The 24,661-nt window shown below is 42.8% G+C and overlaps 1 protein-coding gene across 3 annotated transcripts in view; it reads left to right on the forward strand.

The window, feature by feature from the left end:
* The window catches only part of WASF1 (WASP family member 1), a 1,915,084-nt gene that overhangs the window by 1,854,179 nt on the left and 36,244 nt on the right, over nucleotides 1-24,661 (forward strand). For all 3 annotated transcript variants that reach the window (XM_044066725.1, XM_044066733.1, XM_044066743.1), the window contains one exon: nucleotides 19,553-20,169. In XM_044066725.1, coding sequence (XP_043922660.1) covers nucleotides 19,553-20,169 — 617 coding nt within the window. The remainder of the gene's footprint in view (nucleotides 1-19,552; nucleotides 20,170-24,661) is intronic.

Below are 24,661 nucleotides of genomic sequence, written 5' to 3' on the forward strand. Positions count from 1 at the left end.
TACACATAGTAAACCTAGACACTCCACGGTAGTGCAGTGGTAGCGTTGTTGCCTCACAGCAAGAGGTTCTCCCGTATGATTCTCGGCTGGAGTGCAGGGAGTGCCTTCTGTGTGGAGTCTGCATGTCCTCCCCACAGTTGGGTGGGTGTTCGAAAGACATGCGTAAATGGGCGTGCCTTCATTGAAGGGTGAACGTCGAGCTGGCACCTCTGCGTTCGTCAAAAATCTACTGCCAATCATTAGCGGACCGGAGTTCCGCTGTGGCGACCCCTAACCGGGAAAAGCCGAAAGACAAACAACAACTTGATAATAGTTTTCACTCTTACTCACAAACACTGGCTAATGTACAATGTATGTACTGTACCCGTGTATTATGTATCTATTCTACCTATGTTCCAAATTTCAGCTGTACACCACAAATCTATTAATTACCTTTATTTTGAAATTAATATTTTTTTTTGTTTGTTCTCTCCACTGTAACTGTTGAGGTGTTGCATACCACTGTAAAAACATGTCTATTGTAATGTGTGTGTATACTGATCATGTCTAAATATCTAAATGTATCTGTAATTTTTCTATGTGGAGCTTTTCTCCCAGGGCCTCTGCTGAAAAAGGGCCTTTTCGGCTCAGTCAGACACCCCCGGTTAACAAATGTAAAATAAAAATAAATAAAAATTTGCCCCTTGCTTTCTGTCCGTCATCAGCCCTCTCCTGTTCAGTTGTCCCATTCTTTCCCCATCACTGGGGTGAGATGGACTGGGAGCATCATCATTCAGACAGCCATCAGGAGTGTTACTCAGTTTTTTTCTTTCTATGACCCTATGCACTTAGTAAACTACTGGGGAGGGGGTGTGCAGTGGACTGACCACAAAGGACATCTCCTCACTTCCTTAAGGGGTGTTTCCTTCCAGTAGCCTTGCACATTCCCCCTGAAGCACTGGCGGCATTTTTTTCAGAATTCACCAAGAAAAGTGCACCTATCCAGTGTTCCTGAAAGTTCACACAGCCCTCCCACCCCACCAGGACAGGCAAGTGGACCATTCTTCTTCAGTCTTACCCCTCCCTGACTGGCTTCTCCAGTGCTAGGGCTGCTAACTGAACCCCAGTCACCTCGGTCTCAGTTAAGGCTCCTCCCTCTGCACCTTGGAACCAGATTCTTTTCTAGGAATTTGAATAATACGCTCAGTCCAGAATCTTTTTTCATCAGAAAGTAAATGGCGAATACATACAATCCTTTATAATATTGTCTGTTTCTTAATTGTTTTATTTTGTATGGTCTCATATGGAAGAAGGACAAACACAGATAAATAGCCTTTTGAGAAAGTTTTATAAAGATTTATTAACAGCTTGGAAAGTAAGACTGAAATGGCTGCCTCCAAGATACAATGGCAAAAATGCATGCAGGAAATTAAAAAGTAGGAGTTGAATAAGGAAATATTAAATACAGGAAGGAAAAGTGACAGAACATTTTGTCTTCTATGATTTTTTGTACGGACTTGTGACCTGTTTCCAAAATATATTCAGATATGCCTCTAGCAAAGAATGAATATTATTATCAGATAACCCACTCTTTTGAAGATTTCACATGGAAATGCACCCATAAAAATGATGTGTGACCGGCAAAAATGTGTAATACATGGAAACTGTTGTGGTCAGACAGAGATTATTGAATATATTATTTGTCAAGGGGTGCACAGTTTCATAAGTTTTATGAAAATTCATACCTAAAGAAATTACTAAATATATTTTTTGATATGTATATACTAGTTCTGCTGTACTTTAAGATCAGTGGAGAGCAATATGGATACATGTCTTATCGATAATTTGAAAGTTGCAATGTCCAGTACTACTTTATAATAAGCAATGGTCTGAATGTGATGCAAGTATATATATATATATATATATATATATATATATATATATATATATATATATATATATATATATATATATATATATATATCTTTGTTACAGTTCTAGTTAATGTTTTGTATATTTGATTATTTTGTTTTTTGATTACTCAATAGAAATGCCTTTTTGTTGCAGTTCTAGTTAAATAATGTTTTGTATATTTGATTATTCTGTTTTTTGATTACTTGATAGAAATGCACTACTTTTTGGGATAAGTGTTATGGGATCTTTTGCATCCATCTGAGGTGACACTAGCATGGAGAGATGGAACCTTGGATTAATATCTCAAAAAAGATAGCATCTCCCTTATGTAACACCAAAGTTTTAGTACTAGAGTATGAAACTTTAGCACCTGGAGTTGACATTGAACCTACAGCCTTCTGATTGCAGGGGTAGTCAGTTGAGTTTCTGACAAGAGATTTCATAAACTCTTGGTTAACCAGCACCAACCGGATTGGTAGGTGCCGGATAACTGCAATTTCTGGTTGCTTGAGAGTTACTATTAAAAATAGGCCTGACTCATAATGTATCCTAAATGTAAGGTGTGTTTCTGCAGGGGTGGGGATTCAGAAAGTGCAACACATGAAACTTGTACTGTATTTCTTCAATTTTTTTTCTGGTTGCTTTCAGTAAGTGATACAAGAGGAGCTGAATGACTTGGAGTTTTTTCTTTTTTTAATAAATTAAGATAACCAATATTTAGTAAATGTCCTTCTGTGAACTTTAAATGTGATTGGTCGAACCTTATAAATATTGGTCTGTTATGCCTTCTAAACTGATTTCAAAAATAGGCAAGGCATATGACTTAAATTTAAGTTGTGTCACTGTAAAGCAAGTGGATTGGGCACTCTAAATTGGCCTAGGAGTGGGTGAGTGGTACGGATGAACTACCTTGGCACGGCTAGCCAGCCAGCAGTGTAAACCTTGGCTCGAGATGGTTGTCACTGTTGAAGTGACACCCGACCCCATGTGAAAAATGGAAAAAGGGGTTGAGCTTGCATGGATACACACAGACAGACACACACACACACACACACACCAGTTCATTAGCCTGCCCAAGATTATGTGTATAAGGTTCAAATTACCGCGTTCTTCCCTTGAGGTGCAGTGACCTTCTCATAATTGGCTTGAGGTATTCAGCTCACCACACAATAATACTGTTTTGTAAACTTCTTTCATATTGTCTTTCATTCAAATGTTCAGTCATATTGACCATTTAGGGAAGTGGGATTTCTCTGTCTGTCCCGAATCCAAATATCTTCTGTGTGCTTACATGGCGCTGATGTTCTTACTTTAAATTCTCCTGTTAAGAAAGTTCCATTTCCATGCATTGTAATCAGTTTATTTTGGTATCACATTACTTTGGTGTACCTATCATCTCACTTTTTGCAGAATGTCCAGATTTCTGCCTTATATGTTTGGTCCATTTTTTTTATAAAATTGTGGTTTTCTGGCAAATCATTAAAGACTGAAGTCAGAAAATAATGACAGATAATCGAGTTTCAGACTTAATGCCCATCAGAAAAATTCATGCTAATGCAAAACCTGTTAGTCTGTTAGCATTCTAAGGTAGTAAGAGCAATATTTAAAAATTGTTCCCATTTTTTGGCCTTTATCCTCCCCCATTATTTATGGCTTGGGCCAGATTTCTTGTTTTAAGAGGTTGAGAGGTACTTCCTTCTTAAATGGAAGAAGCACAATTTTGTTCAACATCATTAGGAGGTAAATTTTTAAACCATCTATTTATTTTGGCTGGTAGAAAATATATTTGTATCGATATTTGTGCAGCATTTCATTGTTTTCTTTTTTTATGTTAATATCGAACATTCTCTTTCTGTACATAAACTGCTGGTATTGCATTACATTCTTCAAATCTGAGTATCATCTCATGTATTCCCACTGCATGTGAAAAATGAAATAAGTAGACAGACTGGATTTATTGATGGACCAGCAGTATTTTTATCTACTTTCTTTGATTAACAGATACCCACTTATAATGGTGGCTGAACAACAGATCTAGCATCTGTTAAGTACCCAGATTTTTTTTTATCTGTAATTGCACATTTGTCTTTTGAGACAGTTTCATCTCCTTGACTGCAGATGCAGAAGCTGCTTTTAAGCAGTTATTTCCTCATTATCAGGTACTAGCTGCATAACACTAACTCCTACAGCTACAAATGCAATGTGATTATTATTCTAATTAAAAGTCATTATGCTCCACAGGAGGAACGTCTTTTGCCAGGATGTGTCAGTAGAGATGGATCTGCATACGTAGAAGTCTCTGTAGGGAAAGTTTAATCTGAGAAAGTGCACAGCTTACTGGGAACAAAGTGTTATCTTATTGTAGTCCACCTTTGTCCAGCACTATGTTGCGGATCCAGCCACCATTCCATCCGACTCCACTTCACCACCATACTTGTCCCAAGTGTCCAGAATGTATGCCCTCGTGTCTGATGGAATATCTGCAAAGTCAGAAATTTGACCTGTTCATTAACCTGTGGTCCAAGGTGCCCTAATCCCAAAATACATGTTGTTAGTTATGAATTATCCATGTCTAGTATAGAAGTCACGAAAACAGCTGACTGCTTGGATTCAAGTCTGACAAGCCGTACCAGCCATTCATACCTGTCCTGGTAGATCCGTCATTCTCATGTGAGAATTGAAGTCTCTGTGTCGAATTATAGACTGTGTCAGTAGTATCCTGATGAGCATCATATCCTTGCTTTCTAAGAGTGATAAATGCTCTGAATAATTGTTAGGTGCATATGAACAAACATTAGGCAATATTTATTTTCTTTCTGCAACTCCTTCATATTGAGGCAACCCTGTCATTCAGAGGCACAAACTAAAGTTAAATAGCACCCGGACTAGGGCATGTGAATATCTCCATACCTGCTTGTCTCCCTAAGGGTAGCTCTAGAGTAAAAGAAGAGATCAGCCATGCTCAAAAAATCTAAGTATGGCCAACTACCTCTAGCTGGTACTTTTCAGTCTTAGCGTATGCTCTGACTCTTTTCCCAGCGAGGTGAAATTCCATGCCCTAAAAGGAAATCTCTGTTGCTGGAACCCAGTCCATCTTAATCTGTCTTGTTGCTGCCTGCTGCTTGGCTGGCACTGCAGTTGAACCTCATCTCTCACTTTAAACCTCTGAGGTAGTTCAACCTAAGCCCAGCCAGACTTCATGGGGCACTTGAGTAACAGCTATTCTCTACTAAGCAGCTGTTCCTGGACTGACTCAAGGGTTTTATCCTGATAGCCCTATTCAAGCCGTACCTTTTTGCCAAGGGTGGTCTTACCAGTTGCATAAAGCTCCAGAGAAAATAGCTCTAAGGATTACAAAGACACACACACACACACACACACACACACACACACACACACACACACACACACACACACACACACACACGCACACACACACACACACACACACACACACACCTCTCCACCATGTAAAGATCATGACCCCAATAGAGGAAAGCAAGAGATTTATTGAAAGTTTCCTGAAAGCTCCTAGCTGATTGTTCTCTGTGGAATGAGTTCAACTCCCACCTCTAGGAAAAAAAAAACATCTCTCATACCTGGAGAGATTGCAGATGTGAAACTGAATAGCTGAATGACTTAAGTAATTGAGGTAGCAAAAATAAATGGTGGCCAAAAGATGGTCAGTGTTTGGTCATGGAAGTAATCATAGGACACATTGGTGGGCACAAGCAGAGAGGGAAGCTATCAGGATAAAGAAAGGGGTCTTCTGCAAGGAGGTCTCCAAATGTGAGTATTGGTAGCAACAGGTAAGGAAGGCAGCAGCTGTGGCCATTACAGAAGGGGAAGCACAGGGTAGGTGAAGATTGGTAAGGCTATGGGGAATAATGTTTGGATGGCCTTAGAGGTTTGACAAACCATCCAGCGACATATGGGGGGGTAAAGTGATATTGCCCAGGCTGTTCTTAGCAATGGTGTAGAAATTCTAACCTTGACCAGGGGGATTGTCAAGAAGTGAAGGAAGGAGCGGTTTGGGATACTCCTAATTCTGCAGAAGATGGTGGAACTTGATCTATTTCAGTCGATGAGGTCCTGCAGCAAAAAAATGGTTTTGTTGTTGCTAGGCAGGTGTGGAATGTATACAGCCAGAAATGCTGAAGATGCTAGACCTTGATGGGGTGTTATGTTTAACTTGCCTTTTTAATGATGTATCTAAGGCTGGTACAGTACCTGCAGCTGGCAAACTGAGGTGGTGGTCCACATTTTCAAAAAGAAAGTGGAGTGAGTGTGTTCCGTGTAGGTAAGGATCACAGTCTTCAGTCTCCTTGGAAGAGCTTGTATCCGAGTGCTGGAATGGAGACTTTAACAGAAGTCATGCCTCTGATTCAGCAGGAGCAGTGTGGCTTCTGTTCTGACCATGCAAGACTTGATTAGGTCATTTTACCTGCACAGACATTGGTAGGGTGACAGGTTACCAGTATTGTTTGCATGTGTAGTGTGGATATAGAGAGCACATATGAAAACAAATGTCTTTTGAGAACTGCTGTAATAGTAGAGTTCCCAGATCTGCTGCTTCTTACCATTCATTCCATGTATTTGAGAAGTTAGAGTTGTGTTTTCATTCATGGCACTAAGTTTAATACATTCAAGGTGAACAGAACTCTGCAAAGTTTTTCTTGGATATCAAAGCACAGCTAAGGTCTCAAGAGTTTCCTGTGTGGGGACGTGACTGGCATATTTTCTGTTTGTAGGTGAGAGATCCTCTGTGTGCACTGGAGCAATGTGCAGCAGGGTGTGAAGCTACTTGAATAGAAATGATCACTTCCAAAGTACTACCCTTTGTTCTGTCCTGGGAAAGAGTGGGTCATGGTCTGTGAGTGAGAGGGGCAGTGGGTACATCAGATGGAGGTTTTAACTGTCATGGGGTCTTGTTCAGGAATGCGGGTGGAGGGGCTTTAGACTCTATGAGATGGGCGAAGTGATGGTAATACTGCAGGTGTTGTAGGACAACGTCCTTAATTTATTGGTCATTCTTTGTCCTAGTCCTTATATGCGGTCATGATCAAGAGATCACGAGCACAAGTAACAGAAGTTAAGTTATTCTGCAGAGTAGCTAGGCTCTCTTTCTTTTACAGAGAGATGTGCTATGAAATCCACGAGGATCTCTGAGTACAGCCTCTGCATCTGATATTGTTAATCCTCGTTCATTCCTTACGTATGGGTATTGGTTCTGAGCTCAGAACCGAGCCGGCCATTTTCCAAGCTCGTGTCAGCTTCAAACTCTCATGCTAAACTCTTACCCACAATTCCCCTCTCCCTGTTACCTCAGATTCAGTTTGCTGCGTTGCCATCCGGTCGTGTCAAGCTACTTCTCTTGAGCTAAGTACAGTCAATTGTTGTTTAATTGCTTTACAAATTACTTTTCTGTCAGAAAAGTTGATATTTTATTGTCTCTTGCCCTATCGCATCTAGCGTTCATAATTTCCTCAGGTTTTTTTCTGTCCTTTACTTACCCTTTTTACAGTGAGGTAATTTCTCCTTACCATTGTTGGTAATCCCTTTCCTTTTCTTTTTCATACCTTCGGGTACTCTCTTGTACCATTGTTGGTACTTTTCTTTTTGTTAATATGGCAGATAAAAAGGGTAGTCCGGGGTTTAAGCGGTGTTCTGATTGTGGACAGAAACCGCCTACTTCTGATGCACACTCTTTGTGTTTATTGTTTGGGAGCTTCCCATTTATCTGTTGAACCACCTTGTACTATTTGTGAGAACTTTTCTAATAGAACCTTGTTGGAAAGGAAAAAATAAGCTGATACTGAAGGGACTTCTAAAATCTCCCTTTTCAGAGGCTATTTCTGGGTCAGAGGTCTCAACCCCTCCTAAAGCCCATAAGAAAATGGATGTTTCTACTAAGGCTAAATCTTTGCCTTCGTCCCCAGCTGGGGACTCTCACCAACCAAAATCTAAAAAGGCTAAAATTTCAGCTCTGGAGCTCTCTGTCAGCCGCATTGCTTTAGGTGCCCAGACCTTCGGCACCGAGGCCTTCGGCTCCATTAGTGATTTCGGCTCTGTCCTGCAACCTTCTACATATCGGCACCGAGGGGCTCCTCAGTTCAGACCTTTACCACTGTTTCGGCACCGACCGTTCAGTTGGCACAGATCTTGACCGCGTCGGCTCCGAGATCTTCCTCGGAACCGAGGCCTTTATTACTGACTCTAGTTTTGTCTGTTCCAGTTTCGGCACTGACAACCACTTCGGCACTGATCCCTGTGTTGGTGCAGACAATGACATCGCCACCAATGACTTCTTCAGTGCAGACTACAGTAGTTCAGTCTTTCTCGGCACAGTTGTCCTCGGTGCGATCAGATGAGATGGGCACCGAGTCCACCTCTTTTGTGGACAGGTCTGTTTTTCCCTCAGTCTCTGTGAGGTCCACTAAAAGTCTTTCTAAACATGATGTGTTGCGTCTTGTGGACCAGGCATTCTTGGCCAGAGGTATTCCACCCCCAGGAACTATCCTTCCTTGGGAGGTGATCACCCATCTCCAAAGACACCTTCTTATTTTCCTCCTTCATTGCCTTTGAAGCCCATGGATATAGTACAGTCTTCCCCTTCTGCGGTTCCCTTTATGGATCTCACTAAGGAACCGCAGTTGCCTTCATGGCAGGAAAGTTTTGCTATAACCCAGGATGTCAGCTGTGATACACATAGCTTGCTGCTCCACAACCATCTGGGGACTCCGAGTCGGCAGGCTGAGCCACTTAGGGTAGGAGTGTTCCCTGTCCTTGACATGCGCTCCTTTCCAAGTGGACCAGCCTTCCAACTGATGGAGAAGGCTTTCACTGCTGCTGGTGATACCGGACTGTCTATACCTCCACCCTCCTCTGGTACACTGGTTTCACAAGTCGCACCTAGCGGACACTGGATGCAAGGGCCTCGGGACATATTCTCTCAGGAATCCCCTTTTCAGTTGTCTTCCCCAGCTCCTCCCGCTGAGGAGGTCGACCGGAAAAGTTTATGTAAGAGGAAGCACATGGACTCCACAGAGGAGTCTCTCACCGAAGACACAGATTTCGATGGGGGAAGGATCCCCTCAGTCACCCTCTGAGGTATCCTTTGGCGATATCCTTGAAATCCTGAAACAGAGAGGTGACTGGCAGCCCTCTAATCCGACCTCTGAGGAATATGTGTTCCTGGAGGCTTTTTGCGCCCAGCCCCCTACCTCCTGGGTTGCTCCACCTGCCGATGAACTTGTCAAGTTCATCGTGCAGCATGCTTGGAAGGCCCCTGATACTGTTGAAGCTATTTCCCTGAGGCCAGATAAGATCTTGTCCCCTCCTGCTTCAGATCCCCACTGTTCCAAAGGTCTTCCTGTAGATGCTTTGGTGGTGGCGGCCGAAACCTTGGCTGGTGCAGTGTCTGATGAGGTCCATGACAAAGTGGCTTCTCAGCTGGCCACCACTGAGTCTATATCTAACTCCTCTATGCGATTAATATCTCATGCATCAGAAGGAGCAGCTAGAGCGGCGGGTTCAGCTGCGGTCTTGAGACGACACGCCTGCATGCGCTTGTGCAACTTCACAGAACCTTTTAAGTCTTCCTTTCTTAATGCCCACATTGAGCCCTCCTCGTTGTTTGGGCCCAAAGTTAAAAGCACACTGGCTACATGTGAACACGACGGTAAGACCCTTTCTGCCATAGGTGTCCATTATTCTTCCCCTCAACGTGCTTTCTCCCGAAACCAAAAGAGTGGGAAGATGTGGTTCAAGAAATCTCAGGGTCCTTTCCGTGACACACAGGCCGAGTTCTCCCCCAGAGGCAGAGGGGGAAACTCACAGGGAAGATGGTCCTTTCAGGGCAGAGGGGGACCGCGTAACAGGGTTCCAGGGATTCTTTCCCTGGTCAATCCTACCAGCGCTCCTGAAGAGCGGCCCAACTCCTTTCCTCTGGAGGTGGTTGGGGGACGTTTCTTCTTGTACCCTTCTGCCTGGCTAACCATCACCACCAATTCTTGGGTACAAAGGATCATAACCAGAGGTTATCATATCCCTTTCGATCTTTGTCCCGTCCCTTTAAACAATCTTCCTGACATTCCACCCAGTGAAAGGGAAGAAGCAGCACTAGAGATAGAAAAGCTGCTAAGAAAAAGAGTCATCCAAATAGTCCCTCCAGACCAGACAGGATCCAGATTCTACTCAAGACTATTTTTGGTGCCAAAGAAAACCGGGGACTGGAGACCAATTTTGGCTCTCAGTGTATTGAACAAGTTTATGAGAGTTCAAAAATTCCGGATGGTCACTATACAATCTATCCTCCCGGAAAAAGACGATTGGATGTGCACTATAGATCTTCAAGATGCGTACTACCACATAAAGGTGGTCAGGCCATCAAGAAGATTTCTGCGCTTCCATGCAGGAGCCAGTCATTACCAGTTCAGAGTACTGCCCTTTGGACTCTCTACAGTCCCCAGAGTGTTCACAAAGTGCATGGCAGATGTTCATCGTGTTACCCTGCTGCAGTCATCACACTTGGGTTATCCTGCCGTCAGGCGGTCCCGCAGTTGGCCTGAATTCCAAAGTCTTGGTCTGGTGTCTGTTGCTGTCGCTTCTTCCCTGACGTCAGTGCGCCAGGGGTATATAAGAGGCATCCAACGCCATTTTCTTCAGTCTTTCTTGCCGCTCGGTGCCCGAAGCAGAAGCAGCTCGCAAGTGCCGGTTGGCCGACACCTGAGATTTTCGAATCGAATTTCAGTCCGAAGTCTTCAAAGCTAAGTACCCCATTGGGGAAACTTTTCTTGCCTCAGTCCGATGTCAGAAAAAGTTAACAACTGCATTTCTTGTGGGAAACAAATACCTCATAAGGACTTTCATTCTTATTGTATTCCTTGCCTAGGCCCAGACCACGACGTCACTGGTTGTTGGTTTTGTGCTAGGTTCAATAAGCGAACTATAAAGTGACGCTTTGATTTCGCACGACACTACTTCGGTAGGAAATTTAATTACACTACGCCATTGGAGCAACCGACTACCGGCGTGCATAAAAAACGCAAAGATAAAGACAGGCAGCCTAGATCCAAGCCAGACTCCGAGGCCTCGGCTGGGCTGGTCGCCGGTTCTCCGTTTTTCAGTGAGGTGCCTACGCAGCCCCTGACGACCGCAGAATTGGAACCCCAGACCGCCTCGGATTCTCAAACAGAGAGTTGTAGGCCGACGCAGCCATTTTCTTTAGGCCCTCCCGACAACATTGCAGAAGGAGAAGCCGGTGCTGCGGAAACACCTTCGGTTACAGAAGATGTCTTTAGACCGACTACTCTCACCATAAAATCTTATGCTAAGCTTAAGACTCCTTTAAAACCAAAAAAGACTGCACATCAGTCTCCAGTTCAAGCCCCCATGCCTAAGAAACAGATGCTTAAAATGGCTGAAGATTTGATTTCTTTAATCAGGGGTTCCCAACCCCCCCCCCCCAGACAAAAGGCCTAGACAAGAGGAGGATTATGTATCCTCTGATCAAGTGTCTATTTCCTCAGGTTCCTCTGAGGAACAGGATTACTCCTTTCCCACTTATGAAGATTCTGATGCTGAAGATTCCATTCCCTCAGCTTCTCCCCCTGAAGACTATTCCTTTGGGGAAACCTTACATACCATGAGGGAACATTTCCACTGGGAAGGTCAGGACTACTACGACTCAAAGAAAAGGCTCAGAGAGTTTCTTTTACTCCCTCAGCACAGACCACTTGCTATCCCTCCAGTTTTAGACATTGTGGATGATGTTTACTTAGAATCTAGTCTAAATCCAGATTCTCTGCCTCCTGCTCCAGCCAAACCAGATAGATATTATAGAGTGCCTGACTCACACAAATTCCTTTACAAAAGCCCTGTTGCTGACCCAGAGACAATCTCCCAGGGTCCCAAATGGGCTAAGGCTTCTATGGCTAAAAATCATGTACCCTCTGAAAGGGACTCCAGAGCACTAGATAGGTGGGGGAAGAAGTTTTACACCTCAGCTACTCTAGCTATGAGAGCACTAAATTGTCAATTTCACATGCTGAAATACCAGCAATTCCTAATGTCTCAAATAAAACAAAAGATGAGCATGCATCCTCAACAGTCTGAATTCAAAGAAATGCAGGATCTGTTGCATGCAGCTGAACAGGTGGGCAAACATACTTTACAATGTGGATTTGATTCCTTGGAAGCTTCCTGTAGAGCAGCTGTTACTGGGTCTGTTATACGTAGGCATGCTTGGTTAAAGCAACAAACTCTGCCTGATCATGTTAAAGCAAAGTTACTAGATGCACCCTTACAGCAGGATGCCTTATTTGGGGTTAAAGCAGAAGAGGTTTTAAAGAAAATGGAGGATAAGGCAAAATCTATGCAGACGGTCAAAGATTTCTTACAGGTACAACCCTCACGCTTCAGCAGAAATTGGCCAGCAAAAAATTCGTCCTTTCCAGCTTTTGACAGACCACAGAGGGGCAAATACAGATGCCCAAGGGGCAGAGGACAAGCACAAATCCCTTACAAACCTCGCCAATGGGGCACTGCAACACAGAAGGGAGGAGAAGACAGGTCTCAAACTACTAGAAGACAAACACAATGACTTAAACCTCAAACTGCCAAGCAAAATTCTCTTGGCAGCTCCCTTGGGAGGAAAATTAGCATTTTTTATAGACAACTGGCGCATCGTCACAAAGGACAAATGGGTCCTAGACATTATCTCACAAGGATACAGATTCCATTTCCACACCTTGCCAAGGATAAAAGGAATGCCAAACTTGCCACAAAATCAATGGGCAGAGGCACAAAAACAAATTACAGCTCTCATGGACATGAGAGCCATTCAACTGGTACCTACACAGGAGCAAGGCCAAGGATTTTACTCAAGGCTCTTTCTAGTCCCCAGAAAGGACAATGCTTGGAGACCCATTCTGGACCTTTCAATTCTAAACACCTTCTTGCAAGTACCCAAATTCAAGATGCTAACACTACAGCAGCTTCTTCCCATGTTGGGCAAGAAAGCTTGGCTAGTAACGTTGGACCTCAAGGAGGCATACCTGCATGTCCCTATCAGACAAAATTGCAGAAGATACCTCCGTTTCATTGCAGGTTCAACCCATTACCAATTCTCTGCACTGCCCTTTGGCTTATCTACTGCACCCATGGTCTTCACAAAATGCCTGGCACCAGTAATTGCATAGAGGAATTCAAATATACCCATACCTGGACGACTGCCTCATCCAAGCAGAAAGCAAGGACATTCTCTTACAACATCTGACTTTTGTAGAACACCTTCTAAGTTGCCTAGGGTACACAGTAAACAAAAAGAAATCAAAACTAGTGCCCTCATAAAATATAACATTCCTGGGTGCCAGCTTGAATACAACGGCCCAGATGGCTTATCTGACGCCAGACAAACAACTACAACTAGCTCAGTACTTCAAAATAATGGCAACAAAGACCCAGCTCCCTGCAAGAAAAATTCTGCAAGCCTTGGGCTTCATGGCATCTTGCATAATACTAATACCATTTGCAAAACTGCATATGAGGAAATTACAATGGTACCTGAAAAGCGTATGGACTCAACACAGCCACAGCTTGGAAACAATGATATCTCTCATTCCCTGCCTTCAACAGGAGTTTCTATGGTGGTCACAGGCATGTCACCTCAACAAGGGTCAGCCTTTCACCTTACCCCCAGCCAGGCAAACTATGACAACAGATGCATCAGACTATGCCTAGGGGGCACACATGGCAGGACGGTGTGTTCAAGGCATATGGACTGCAGATCAAAGGAATCTGCACATCAATCAAAAAGAAATGTTAGCTGTACAGAATGCTCTGACAGCCTTCAAGGACCTCTTGCATCCAGGACAGCTTATAATAAGGACAGACAACACCACAGTAATGTGGTACATAAACAAACAAGGGGGTACACACTCCTACCCTCTATGCAGGCAAGCAATGACCTTGTGGAACACAGCACTGGCTTACCAAGTTCAATTACAAGCCCAATTCCTGCCTGGGAAAAAGAACACATTGGCAAACGACCTAAGCAGAAACATCATGGATCCCCACGAGTGGAAACTGGATCCACAAGTATTTGCAATGATAACTCAAAAATGGGGGCGCCCAGACATAGACCTGTTTGCCAACCCCCAAATCTATCAGCTTTCAAAATTTTGAACAAGGACATTTCACCATCAAGCTTGGAAAGTGGACGCACTCTCATTCAGTTGGAAAATGCTGACAGTATATGCCTTTCCTCCATTGCCCCTTCTCACAAAGGTGCTGCTGAAAGTCAGGATGGAGAGACCTCGAATGATGCTCATTGCCCCGGACTGGCCACACCAACACTGGTACCCACTACTAAGGAATATGGCCCAGGGCCCACCATGGATTTTACCACAAATTCCTCACCTTCTCACACAGCAAGGCAGTCAGATTCTACACAGCCAGCTCAAAACCTTAAATTTGGCTGCATGACACATCACCTAAGCAACCAGCCAGCCCCTCTTTCATTGGATGTCATTCTGGAGGCCGGGAGGCCCAGCACCAAGAAAGCCTACTCAGACAAATGGAAAAGATTTTGCGCCTGGAACCAAGCTAAAGGCCAAAATACCCTTCAGCCGGACATACCTCAGATTCTACAATATTTAACTGAGATGTTACACAAAGGACTTTCTTTTTCATCTATTAAAATCCACGCCTCAGCTATTTCAGCTCACTACACCACGGATCCTCCCTTATTTTCACATCCACTTCTAGGGCAGTACCTCAGAGGGGAAAAAAACATTAGGCCTCCCAGGAGAGCGCCAACACCAACTTGGTCCTAAATTTTATTCTGGAAAAACTTACGCTGCCACCTTTTGAGCCAGCTTTCTCAGCTGACTTACAGTTTATATCATGGAAAACTGCCCTGCTGCTAGCAATTACTTCAGCCAGAAGAGTCTCAGAGCTACAGGCACTAATGGCAGTGGAGCCTTTCCTCATTTTTCATCAAGACAGAGTTTCTCTATGAACTAACCCCTCCTTTATGCCAAAGGTGGTATCCAGTGTGGCTCTGAATCAAACCATCCACTTTACCCACCTTCTTTCCAAATCCACAGAACAAAGGAGAAAGACTCCTGCATTCCTTGGACATTCACAGGCAACTACGTTACTACTTAGATAAAACTAAGGATTTCAGAAAATCTGACCAACTTTTTGTATCCTATGCTACAGCATCACAAGGAAAGGCTATCTCAAAACAGACCATTTCCAAATGGATAGGACATTGCATACGTTTTTGCTACACCCATCATGGAAAACCAGTTCCTGCTAGCATAAGACCCCACTCCACCAGGGCAGCAGCTACATCTACAGCCTTCCTCAGGGGGGTGCCAACCAAGGATATTCTGGAAGCTGCAACTTGGAGTTCAGTACACACGTTCACCAAACACTATCACTTACCACTTTACTCTACGACTAGAGCTGGTTTCGCCACTGCAGTTTTGCAGGGCCTTCTAGCCTCCTCTAACCCTGTTTGACTCCACCTCCCATCCTTAGCTTTGGGATTCTACCCAAGTGTGATGACTGCAGCAGGGTAACACGATGAACATAGTACAGTTTTGTACCTACCATAAATGTAGATGTTCGAGTGTATACCCTGCTGCAGTCCGTGTTACCCTCCCTCCATCCCCTCTGACCTAACTAAAACCTTTTAATACCTTAAAATCTGATACGACCTTTGTGGTGTATTTGCTTATAGCTGGAGGGATGTTTTGTTGGTGCTAAGTTTTTTATTATTGGTACTATCTACTGACCATCTTTTGGGGGGAGGCACCTGACATCTGGGGCAAGAAAAACTGAAGAAAATGGCGTTGGATGCCTCTTGTATACCCCTGGTGCACTGACGTCAGGGAAGAAGCGACAGCAACCGACGCCGGACCAAGACTTTGGAATTCAGGCCAACTGCGGGACCGCCTGACGACAGGATAACCCAAGTGTGATGACTGCAGCAGGGTATACTCTCGAACATCTACATTTATGGTGGGTACAAAACTGTACTTTGTCACAGCTCACCTGCGACTTCAAGGATTCCAGGTGTTTCCATACCTAGATGACTGGCTCATTTCCGCCCCCACCAGACATCTACTGGAAAAAGCCCTGGCATACTTTCTCCTCACTGCTCAAAGGCTAGGCATAACCATAAACTGGCAGAAATCCAATCTCACCCCATCTCAGTTGACAGAATTCATAGGGGTTATCTTGGACACAAAACTGCAGAGCTGCTATTCCAGAGCACAGAATTTTAAGGATAAAGCAACAACTAATTCCAATCCTTTCAAAGGAAAAATCCACTGCTCACTCAGTTCTACAGCTGTTGGGTTCCATGGCAGCCTCCATCACCATTGTTCCCCTTGCCAGGTTTCACATGAGGCTTCTACAATGGCTACTGCTCACCCAATGGTATCCTTTTCAGCATCCTCTTTCAGCCATGATTCAAGTAACCCACAGGTGCAAACAGGATTTCAATTGGTGGATGACACACCATCTGTCTCAATGGTCGCGCCCCTTTTCCCCCCAGCAACCCAAGGCCACAGTGACCACGGACGCCTCCCTGATGGGGTGGGGGGGGCTATGTCAGGGACAGACAGTCCAAGGCACTTAGTCCCAACTGGAGGTCCATCTGCATATAAATGTTCTAGAGCTGAGGGCGGTGCTTCTGGCGTTGCAAGCATTCCACCCACTGCTGCCGTCTGGGACAATTGCGATTCAATCAGACAACATGGCAGTGGTCTGGTACATCAACAAGCAAGGTGGAACCAAATCTTACCCCCTTTGTCGAGAGGCCATGAGGATATGGCAATGGGCGATGGCTACCAACCGTTTTCTTCTAGCAACGCACATTCCGGGGAGTTCCAACATGATAGCAGACACTCAGCAGGTGCATTTTTCAACCTCACGAGTGGTCCCTGAATCCCCTGATAGTGGCGGAGATCTTCCACCGCTGGGGCCGTCCTTGCTACGACCTCTTTGCATCCCGGACCAACTACAAATGCAGCAACTACTTCACTCTGATTCCCCCTCTGGAACAGTCACAAAGGGATGCTCTAGTCCACGATTGGCCCTTGGGTCTTCTCTACGCATTTCCACCCTTTCCTCTCATTCCCCAGTTTCTGAAGAAAGCCCGGCGGTTGAAGAGCAAGGTAATCCTCATAGCACCATATTGGCCACGACAGATTTGGTTCCCATTCCTTTGGCCTCACCTACTAGATCGACCATGGATTCTCCATCCAACCCGGAGTTGATCTCACACCCACAGAACCTAATTCATCCCAACTTGAACAGCCTGAAGCTCAAGGCTTGGCTACTCCATTTCCCTTGATTGCCAGGCAGAATGATCTTTCTTTACCAGTACGTGATATTCTCATTTATTCTCATAAGTCTTCCACTAGAATTACTTAACTGAGCAAGTGGAGAAGATTTACCTGCTGGCTGAAAGATAAACAAGTAGACCCCTTTTCAGCACCAGTGTGGATAATACTAGACTATCTGGCCGACCTGTTTAAGTCGGGTCTATCGGCCTCTACCATTAGAGTTCATTTGGCTGCAATTTCTATTTTTCATGAGGGTGTCCAAGATTCCTCTCTTATGTCCCATAAATTGTGCAAGACCTTCATAAAAGGTGTGAATCATATGAAGCCAATTTTTAGAGAACCTATTCAACCATGGGATTTATCATTAGTTCTACAAGCTCTGACAATGGCACCTTTTGAACCAGCCTCTTCTTGCGACCTCAAGTATTTGTCATGAAAAACCTTGTTTTTGGTCGCTATTACTTCTGCCAGACGTATTTCTGAACTTCAAGCTTTATGTAGCAAGAGCCCATATTTGATTTTTCATAGAGATAGAGTGTCTCTGAGAACTAATCCATCATTTCTGCCTAAAGTGATCTCTGAAATGTCCATTAATCAAGCCATTGAATTGCCAGTTTTCTTTCCCAACCATTCAAACAGATGAGAGTATTGCCTACATACCCTTGATATACACAGGCAAATCTGTTTTTATCTAAACAGGACTAAACCCTTTCGCAAATCTGACCAGTTATTTTTGGCTTTTTCTGGATCTAGATTAGGATTGGCTGTTGCTAAGGTCACATTAGCTAGATGGTTGAAGGACTGTGACACCTTTATTTACACACAACTATCATGAAAGCTCATTCAACAAGGTTGGTGGCAACTTCTGCCGCCTTCCATGCCAGAGCTTCTTTACATGACATCTGTGCAGCTTGCAACTTGGGCTACGCCTCATACCTTCATCAATCATTACAAATTGGATTTGGCCTCCAGGGGAAGAGCATCTTTCGGTTCTATGGTGCTCAGGAATGTCCTTCCATGAGAACCTCCCAGGAATAGAGGTAGCTGGGGACTCCGTCCCATATGTAAAGAAAGAACGAGGATTAACAATATCAGATAAAGAAGTTACGTCTTACCATAACGTTCCATCTGTATTGTTGATCCTCGTTCAGTCATTACGACCCACCCTCCTTCCCCCTCCTGTGGTTTCTAGTGAATCTCACCATCCAGTTCTCTTAGGTTATTTGACCAGAGGTAGCCTCTGCCTTTTTTAACTTGCAAACTCGATCTGAGGCATCAGGGAGAGGGGAATTGTGGGTAAGAATTTAGCTCGAGAGTTTGAAGCTGACGTGAGCTTGGAAAATGGCCGGCTCGGTTCCGAGTTCGGAACCGATACCCATACGTAATGACTGAACAAGGATCAACAATACAGATGGAACGTTATGGTAAGACATAACTACTTTTTCTGTGAGTTGAGAGGAGTCTGTTGAGATAGTTTGAGCACCTTGTGAGGATGTCATCTGAACACCTTTCATGGGAGGTGTACTTTGGCACATTTACAACAATTTGGAGAAATTGGATATCTTATGTCTCCTGGGAATGACTTGTAATTCCACAGAATGAACAGAAAGCTCTTGCTAGAGACATGAGTCTGGATTACCTTGTTAAACCTTTTCCCAGTACAACCTTCACAAGAACAAGTGATTTAGAAATTAAATGGCTAGATAGATAGACAGACAAGATGGATAGGTGGACAGGTGATTGGATGGACGGATAGATCAGTATGTTGTACTACTGTTATGTTTTCTACGTTGAACTAGGTACTTAGGTGTTGTGCACTGATCTTAATATTATATGGTCAACACTTTGTGCTTCACAAGTTAATGGGACAATTTTCTTCTGCATTTTCTTGACTGAATGTGTTATTATTTGATACCATCTGTAATTCTTCATTTAACTGCAAATCACAAGTTGCAGTTCTAGTGTTCTTCTGCTGTATTAACCACATAGACACTAAAAGAAAGCCTGTATGGTTCAGCTATATAGTAAGACAACAGATATCCTAGAAGCTACTGAATGACAATTAACACATCAACATTCATTGTGAGCTAATTTTTCCCTGTTTATGGCGCCAAAATGTGGTTCTGATTTTTCCAGGTTTTGCAACAAAGTAATAATTCAATATTTGTTTATTAAAAAAGGCAAAAGTTCTCTGAAATATGTTTTCCATGCACACGTTTGTATTTGTTTGTGTAAGTGATAAGGTGTCATGGTTTATATCTCTAACACTGTTTTTTTTGTTTTTTTTTCATTTGCAGCTCCAGCTCAGGCTTGACAGATAGCAGGCCTCAGTCACCAGCAATGAGTAGAATGCCTCAGTTTATAAGTCCAAATGCACCTCCTCCTCCACCCCCTCTACCTCCCCCTCCCCCTCCACTTCCATCTAATTTGTCAACCTCTTCAATGAGAACTCAGGCAGGGATAACCACAACCCCGCCAGCAGCACCTCCGCCTCCACCTCTGGTTCAAGCTGTGCCACCCCCACCAGCACCTCTGCAGATTGCCCCTGGTGTTCTTCACCCAGCGCCTCCCCCTATTGCACCCCCTCTTGTGCAGCCATCTCCCCCAGCTTCTAGAATTCAAACCTCTGACAAATTACCTGTTCATTTAGGGCAGCCACCTGAAGGCAAAGGCCTTCCTCCTCCTCCCCCACCCCCTCCTCCACCTCTGCCTCCTCCCAACATACATCCTTCCTCACCAGTTCCTGTCCACCCTCCTCCTAGTCTTCCCTCAGTCCTTCACCCTGGTCCTCATGCCCCTGTGATACCGTCTTCCCCTCCTCAACCAGTCATTACAGCTGAACCTAAACGTCAGCCATCTTCTCTGCCAGTGATAAGTGATGCCAGAAGTGTTCTTTTGGAGGCAATACGTAAAGGTAATGACTTTATATTTTAATGTAATGTTTTTTTTAAAAGTTTCAGTAGATTACTAGGCTTATGGAGCCCATAACTCACCATACTATTCTAAAACAGTTCACTAGGTGTGAATTGCTAGCAGTAGATGACAGATACTTGTTTTTATTTGATGATTATCATTTTTACTCAATGTTTTTTTTTGGAGGGGGACTTCAGACATGTTCTAAAGCATTTGTAACCTCTACTGTTTAGATACAACCATAAAAGATTCAAGAATGGGTGTACTGCCTTCAATCTTTATTCTAGTATGAAATAACCTTTGCAGTTTCCCTCTCGATACTAGTGTGTCTTTGTAATTCTTGCGTACTGCCTTAAGTAACTGCCTATGCTGTACTTCACTGATTATGCTAGTATGAAATAGCCTTTCGTAATTACTTATTAAGAGATAATGTACTGAACTACTACTATTTTCCTGCTAGACAAGTATGCATAAAGTATATAGTTAATAGTACTGGACCTATTTTAGTCTTAACATCCAGCTTGTTATATATAATACTGAAACACATAAATGCCCTAGGGCAGATAGCCTAGTATGAACCTATGAACATCCAAATCCATACAGACTCTTACTGGTGTACAGCTTCTGGTATCCAAACCACTTAAGCCAAAGCTGCACCTGGTGGTCTGTAAGGATAACTTTTTCCAAACAAAGCTAATTCCTAGGGCGAGTCACATTGCAGTACAGCTGTTTATTAATTTGTCACATCTTAATCTTTTGCCTGGTCCATCTCTTATCTTTGTAGATCTTGCTCTGATAGCACCTCTGTTTCTGAATGCATTCCTGGTTTTACCATTCCAAACCTACATAACTGCATCTGTGAACACAACACACACCTGCTACCTAACTGCAAGATGACCGTGATTTCCTGACAGAAGCTAGGCAAGAACAGCATACACTATCTGGCCGAGTATGTTATTGCTAAAAATAAATGCCCAGGCACTATTACCATATACACAGTGTATAATTGTGTCTTCTTAAATGTAAATGGTGTGGACACATACAGCGTGCATAGTCTGCATTACCCTTACCTAACATCCTGTAAAACGTCTGTCCAGTAGTTATGTGTAAATGTATAACTTAACATTTACCCTAAAGTAACATAAGACCAGTAGCCTAAACATAGTCTTAATAGCTGTCATTTGATCCTTCATCTTTTTCTCCTCACCCTCTGCCTTTCTCATCACACTCAAAGGGAATATTCAAACATCTTTAACATAAAGGAACAAACTCTGGCTAACAATATTACACTGTACTGTTAAGCATCAAGCTCTTTAATAGCTGCCATTTGATCATTACATCCATAACTCAAAGGAATAACATTCTTAACTCAAAGGAACAAAATCTAGCTAAGAATATTGCACTACACTGCTAAGCACTATACATTTTAAATCCCTGTGCTTTGGACTTTTATATCCTTATAGCTGTGTACAATAGCTGGGTTAAAGTATGGACCTGCTGTGGTATAACCCACAGATTGCTTCTTTTGTGAGCTCCAAACATTCTGTGCAGGTATATCCTGCTCCATTTGCCTCACTGTGCTCAGGCTTACTCCACTCCACTCCACTCCCTACCCTACCCCCATTTCCCACTACCCCCACTCTAGATATATTCTGCACCATTCCCTTTCACCTAACAGATTTGACTGCTCAATATCAAGATGGTACAAAACTTCTCCCCACAATATATTACTTAATTTCTTAATCGTCTCAGCCTCTTTCTGTACATCCCAGGCAGTCATTGTCCTTTTACCCCACCCCAGCCATTCACTTTTCCATCTAAAAGACTTCCCTAACCTCTAGTCCTCTACCACCTCTCCTTGATCAGTTACCCTTATAAACAAAATGCTGCTTGTTATATTATTCTCTCATATTCAAGTGCTGACCTCCTACTTAACTTTTCCTTAAACTACACTACCACAGCCTCAACCTCCAGCCTCCTAGTTAACCTAGACAGTTAACAGCAATATAATTGTCTTTCATCTGCAGTCTTCATTGACCTACCCAAAGCGTTTGACATGGTTAACCACCAACTACTACTCCATACACTGAATACTCTCACTTGATCCTCTTGCCTTGAACTGGTTTACATCTTACCTTGATAATCGTCACCAGGCTGTACTCTGGAAAAATAAACTATCCGATCACCTTCCTATCTCTCTCGGTGTCCCTCAAGGATCCATATTAGGCCCACTCTTATTTTTCATCTTCATTAATGACCTGCAAACAGCCATTCCTTACTCCACCTGCATTCAATATGCAGATGATTCTACCATAATCTGCTCAGCCTCTTCACAAATTGAACTACAGTCTCTTACCCAAAAAGCATTCAACGCTGTTGAACTATGGTTTTCTCAATGCTGCCTCCTTCTGAATCCCAAAAAAACTAAACTGCTACTCTTCTCACCAACCCAAAAGTCCACATCTTTACCTTTCAGTCTCACTTCTAACAATAGTACTCTTATCTCTCCTGACCCTACCACTAAACTTCTAGAAATAACAATAGACAACAGTCTAAATTTTGATACTCACATAAGCACTACAATAAAGTCAGTCAACAAAAAACTGGGATCCCTCTACAGAATTAAACCTTATCTTACACCAGCAGCTAAGACTGCTATAGCCAGAACCCACCTAATATCCACCCTGCTTTACGCCCCTCCCATTTATACTAATCTCTCAAAAAACAACATCAGGAAACTAACTACTTCCTATAATAATATTGCTAGATTTGCTACAAGCTCTCCTTACAGAACCCATCACTGTCTAAATCTTAAACAAACTGGCTTGAATTTCTTAATCAGCTACAATATCACCAGCTTATAATAGCCCATAAGACTCTATATCTACCTAACAATATTCCAGTACTCTCTAGCCTCATTACACCTTATAAAAACCTCACATCTCTACGCTCCTCTAACAAACTACTGATCAATACTACTAAACCCAACAACACAGCAGGTGAGTCTTTGTTCTCTAACTCTGTAGGAAAACTTTGGAATAAACTTCCCTCTGAAATCACATCTCAAACTTCTCTCACACTTTTCAAAAGGAATTTGAAACTCTACCTTAACAATCACTGGCTATGTACCTGTACTAACCCTGACTAAATCTTCTCATATTCACTTATCCCACCTCATCCCTTACTAGCTGCCTTTTATGTATCAATAAACTACATTATTGTATATATCTTACAAGTATATATCTACATCATACCTCAGTCCCTTACAAAATGACCATGTTAATTCTACTCTGTACCTTACAAAAATGACCATGGTAACACCAATTTGTGCTATTTGAAGAGGAAGAAGAAAAAACAAAAAAAAAAACATTTTTTTGTAATATTGCTATCTCTATTATCTGTATAACTCCTGTTTTTAACTTTCTAAAAAATTCTGTATGATTCTTGGAGCTTTTCTCCCCGGGCCTCTACTGAAAATGGGCATGTCTCCAGGTAGACTAGCCCGGTCAACAAATGTAAAATAAAATAAATAATAATTATTATATTTCCTAGCCTCTTAAATACAGAATACTTCACTGTGTTCACCCCTCCCTCAACACAAAACATCGGCTCATACCCACCCTTAAAAATTATTCCAAATGTTTTGCTTCATAACTCAAAGATTCAGTTATGTGGGGACATTCACCCAAACCCTGGCTCTACTAATCTAAACCAAAACCTCAACCCATAATTTCCTGCAAGCACCATAACAGTCCAGATAACTCCCTTCCTTCAGTTATAAGCAATCCCTCCTCTAATGCATCATTTACTCCTTGTACAAAGACTTTTTCCACCCAATCCAGTTCCCATTCACAAACATGCTATTCTCCCACTCCATCAAACACAAGTCCAGTCAAAAAAATAAGTCTGATAACATTAAACCTTCATAGTATTTATAATAAAATTACAGACCCATATCCCTGAATATCAATCTATTCCCCAGAAAGCCTAGCCCGCACTCACACATGGCTTAAATCCAATATGAAAGATACAGAAATACTTTCTCCAGACAGTAACATTATGAGGACTGACTGACCCCACAAAAAAGGCAATTGCCCTATTGTACCTCAGCTCCTATAACCTCTTTTATTTCAATTTCATCCACAAATTTCCCTTAGATGAAATACTCAATACTTTTAAAGCTAAACATTTAAAAACACTCTATAATATTTTACAGTTTCAAGATATGACAGTTGTTTTGTGAAATATTAGAGAAAAATATCATTCTGGCTTTGTATTCATAACGATATGTTATAGCATTGGTGTAATGACTGTGAATGCACTGACTGTTATCAATGCAAAAAAGACGTTTTACTGAGAACATTATTTGTACCATTTTCATAGCTTTTATGGTTCACAAAATATTTGCATTTCTTTGTGTTATGCTTTTAAGTTGATTTCCCAGAAAATGCTTTGGAATGTAACAATGTGTGTGAGTTGTGATATTCCACATT

The sequence above is a fragment of the Protopterus annectens genome, chromosome 1.part0, assembly GCF_019279795.1.
Source record: "Protopterus annectens isolate FY-2018-M chromosome 1.part0, PAN1.0, whole genome shotgun sequence".
Classification (NCBI taxonomy): domain Eukaryota; kingdom Metazoa; phylum Chordata; order Ceratodontiformes; family Protopteridae; genus Protopterus; species Protopterus annectens.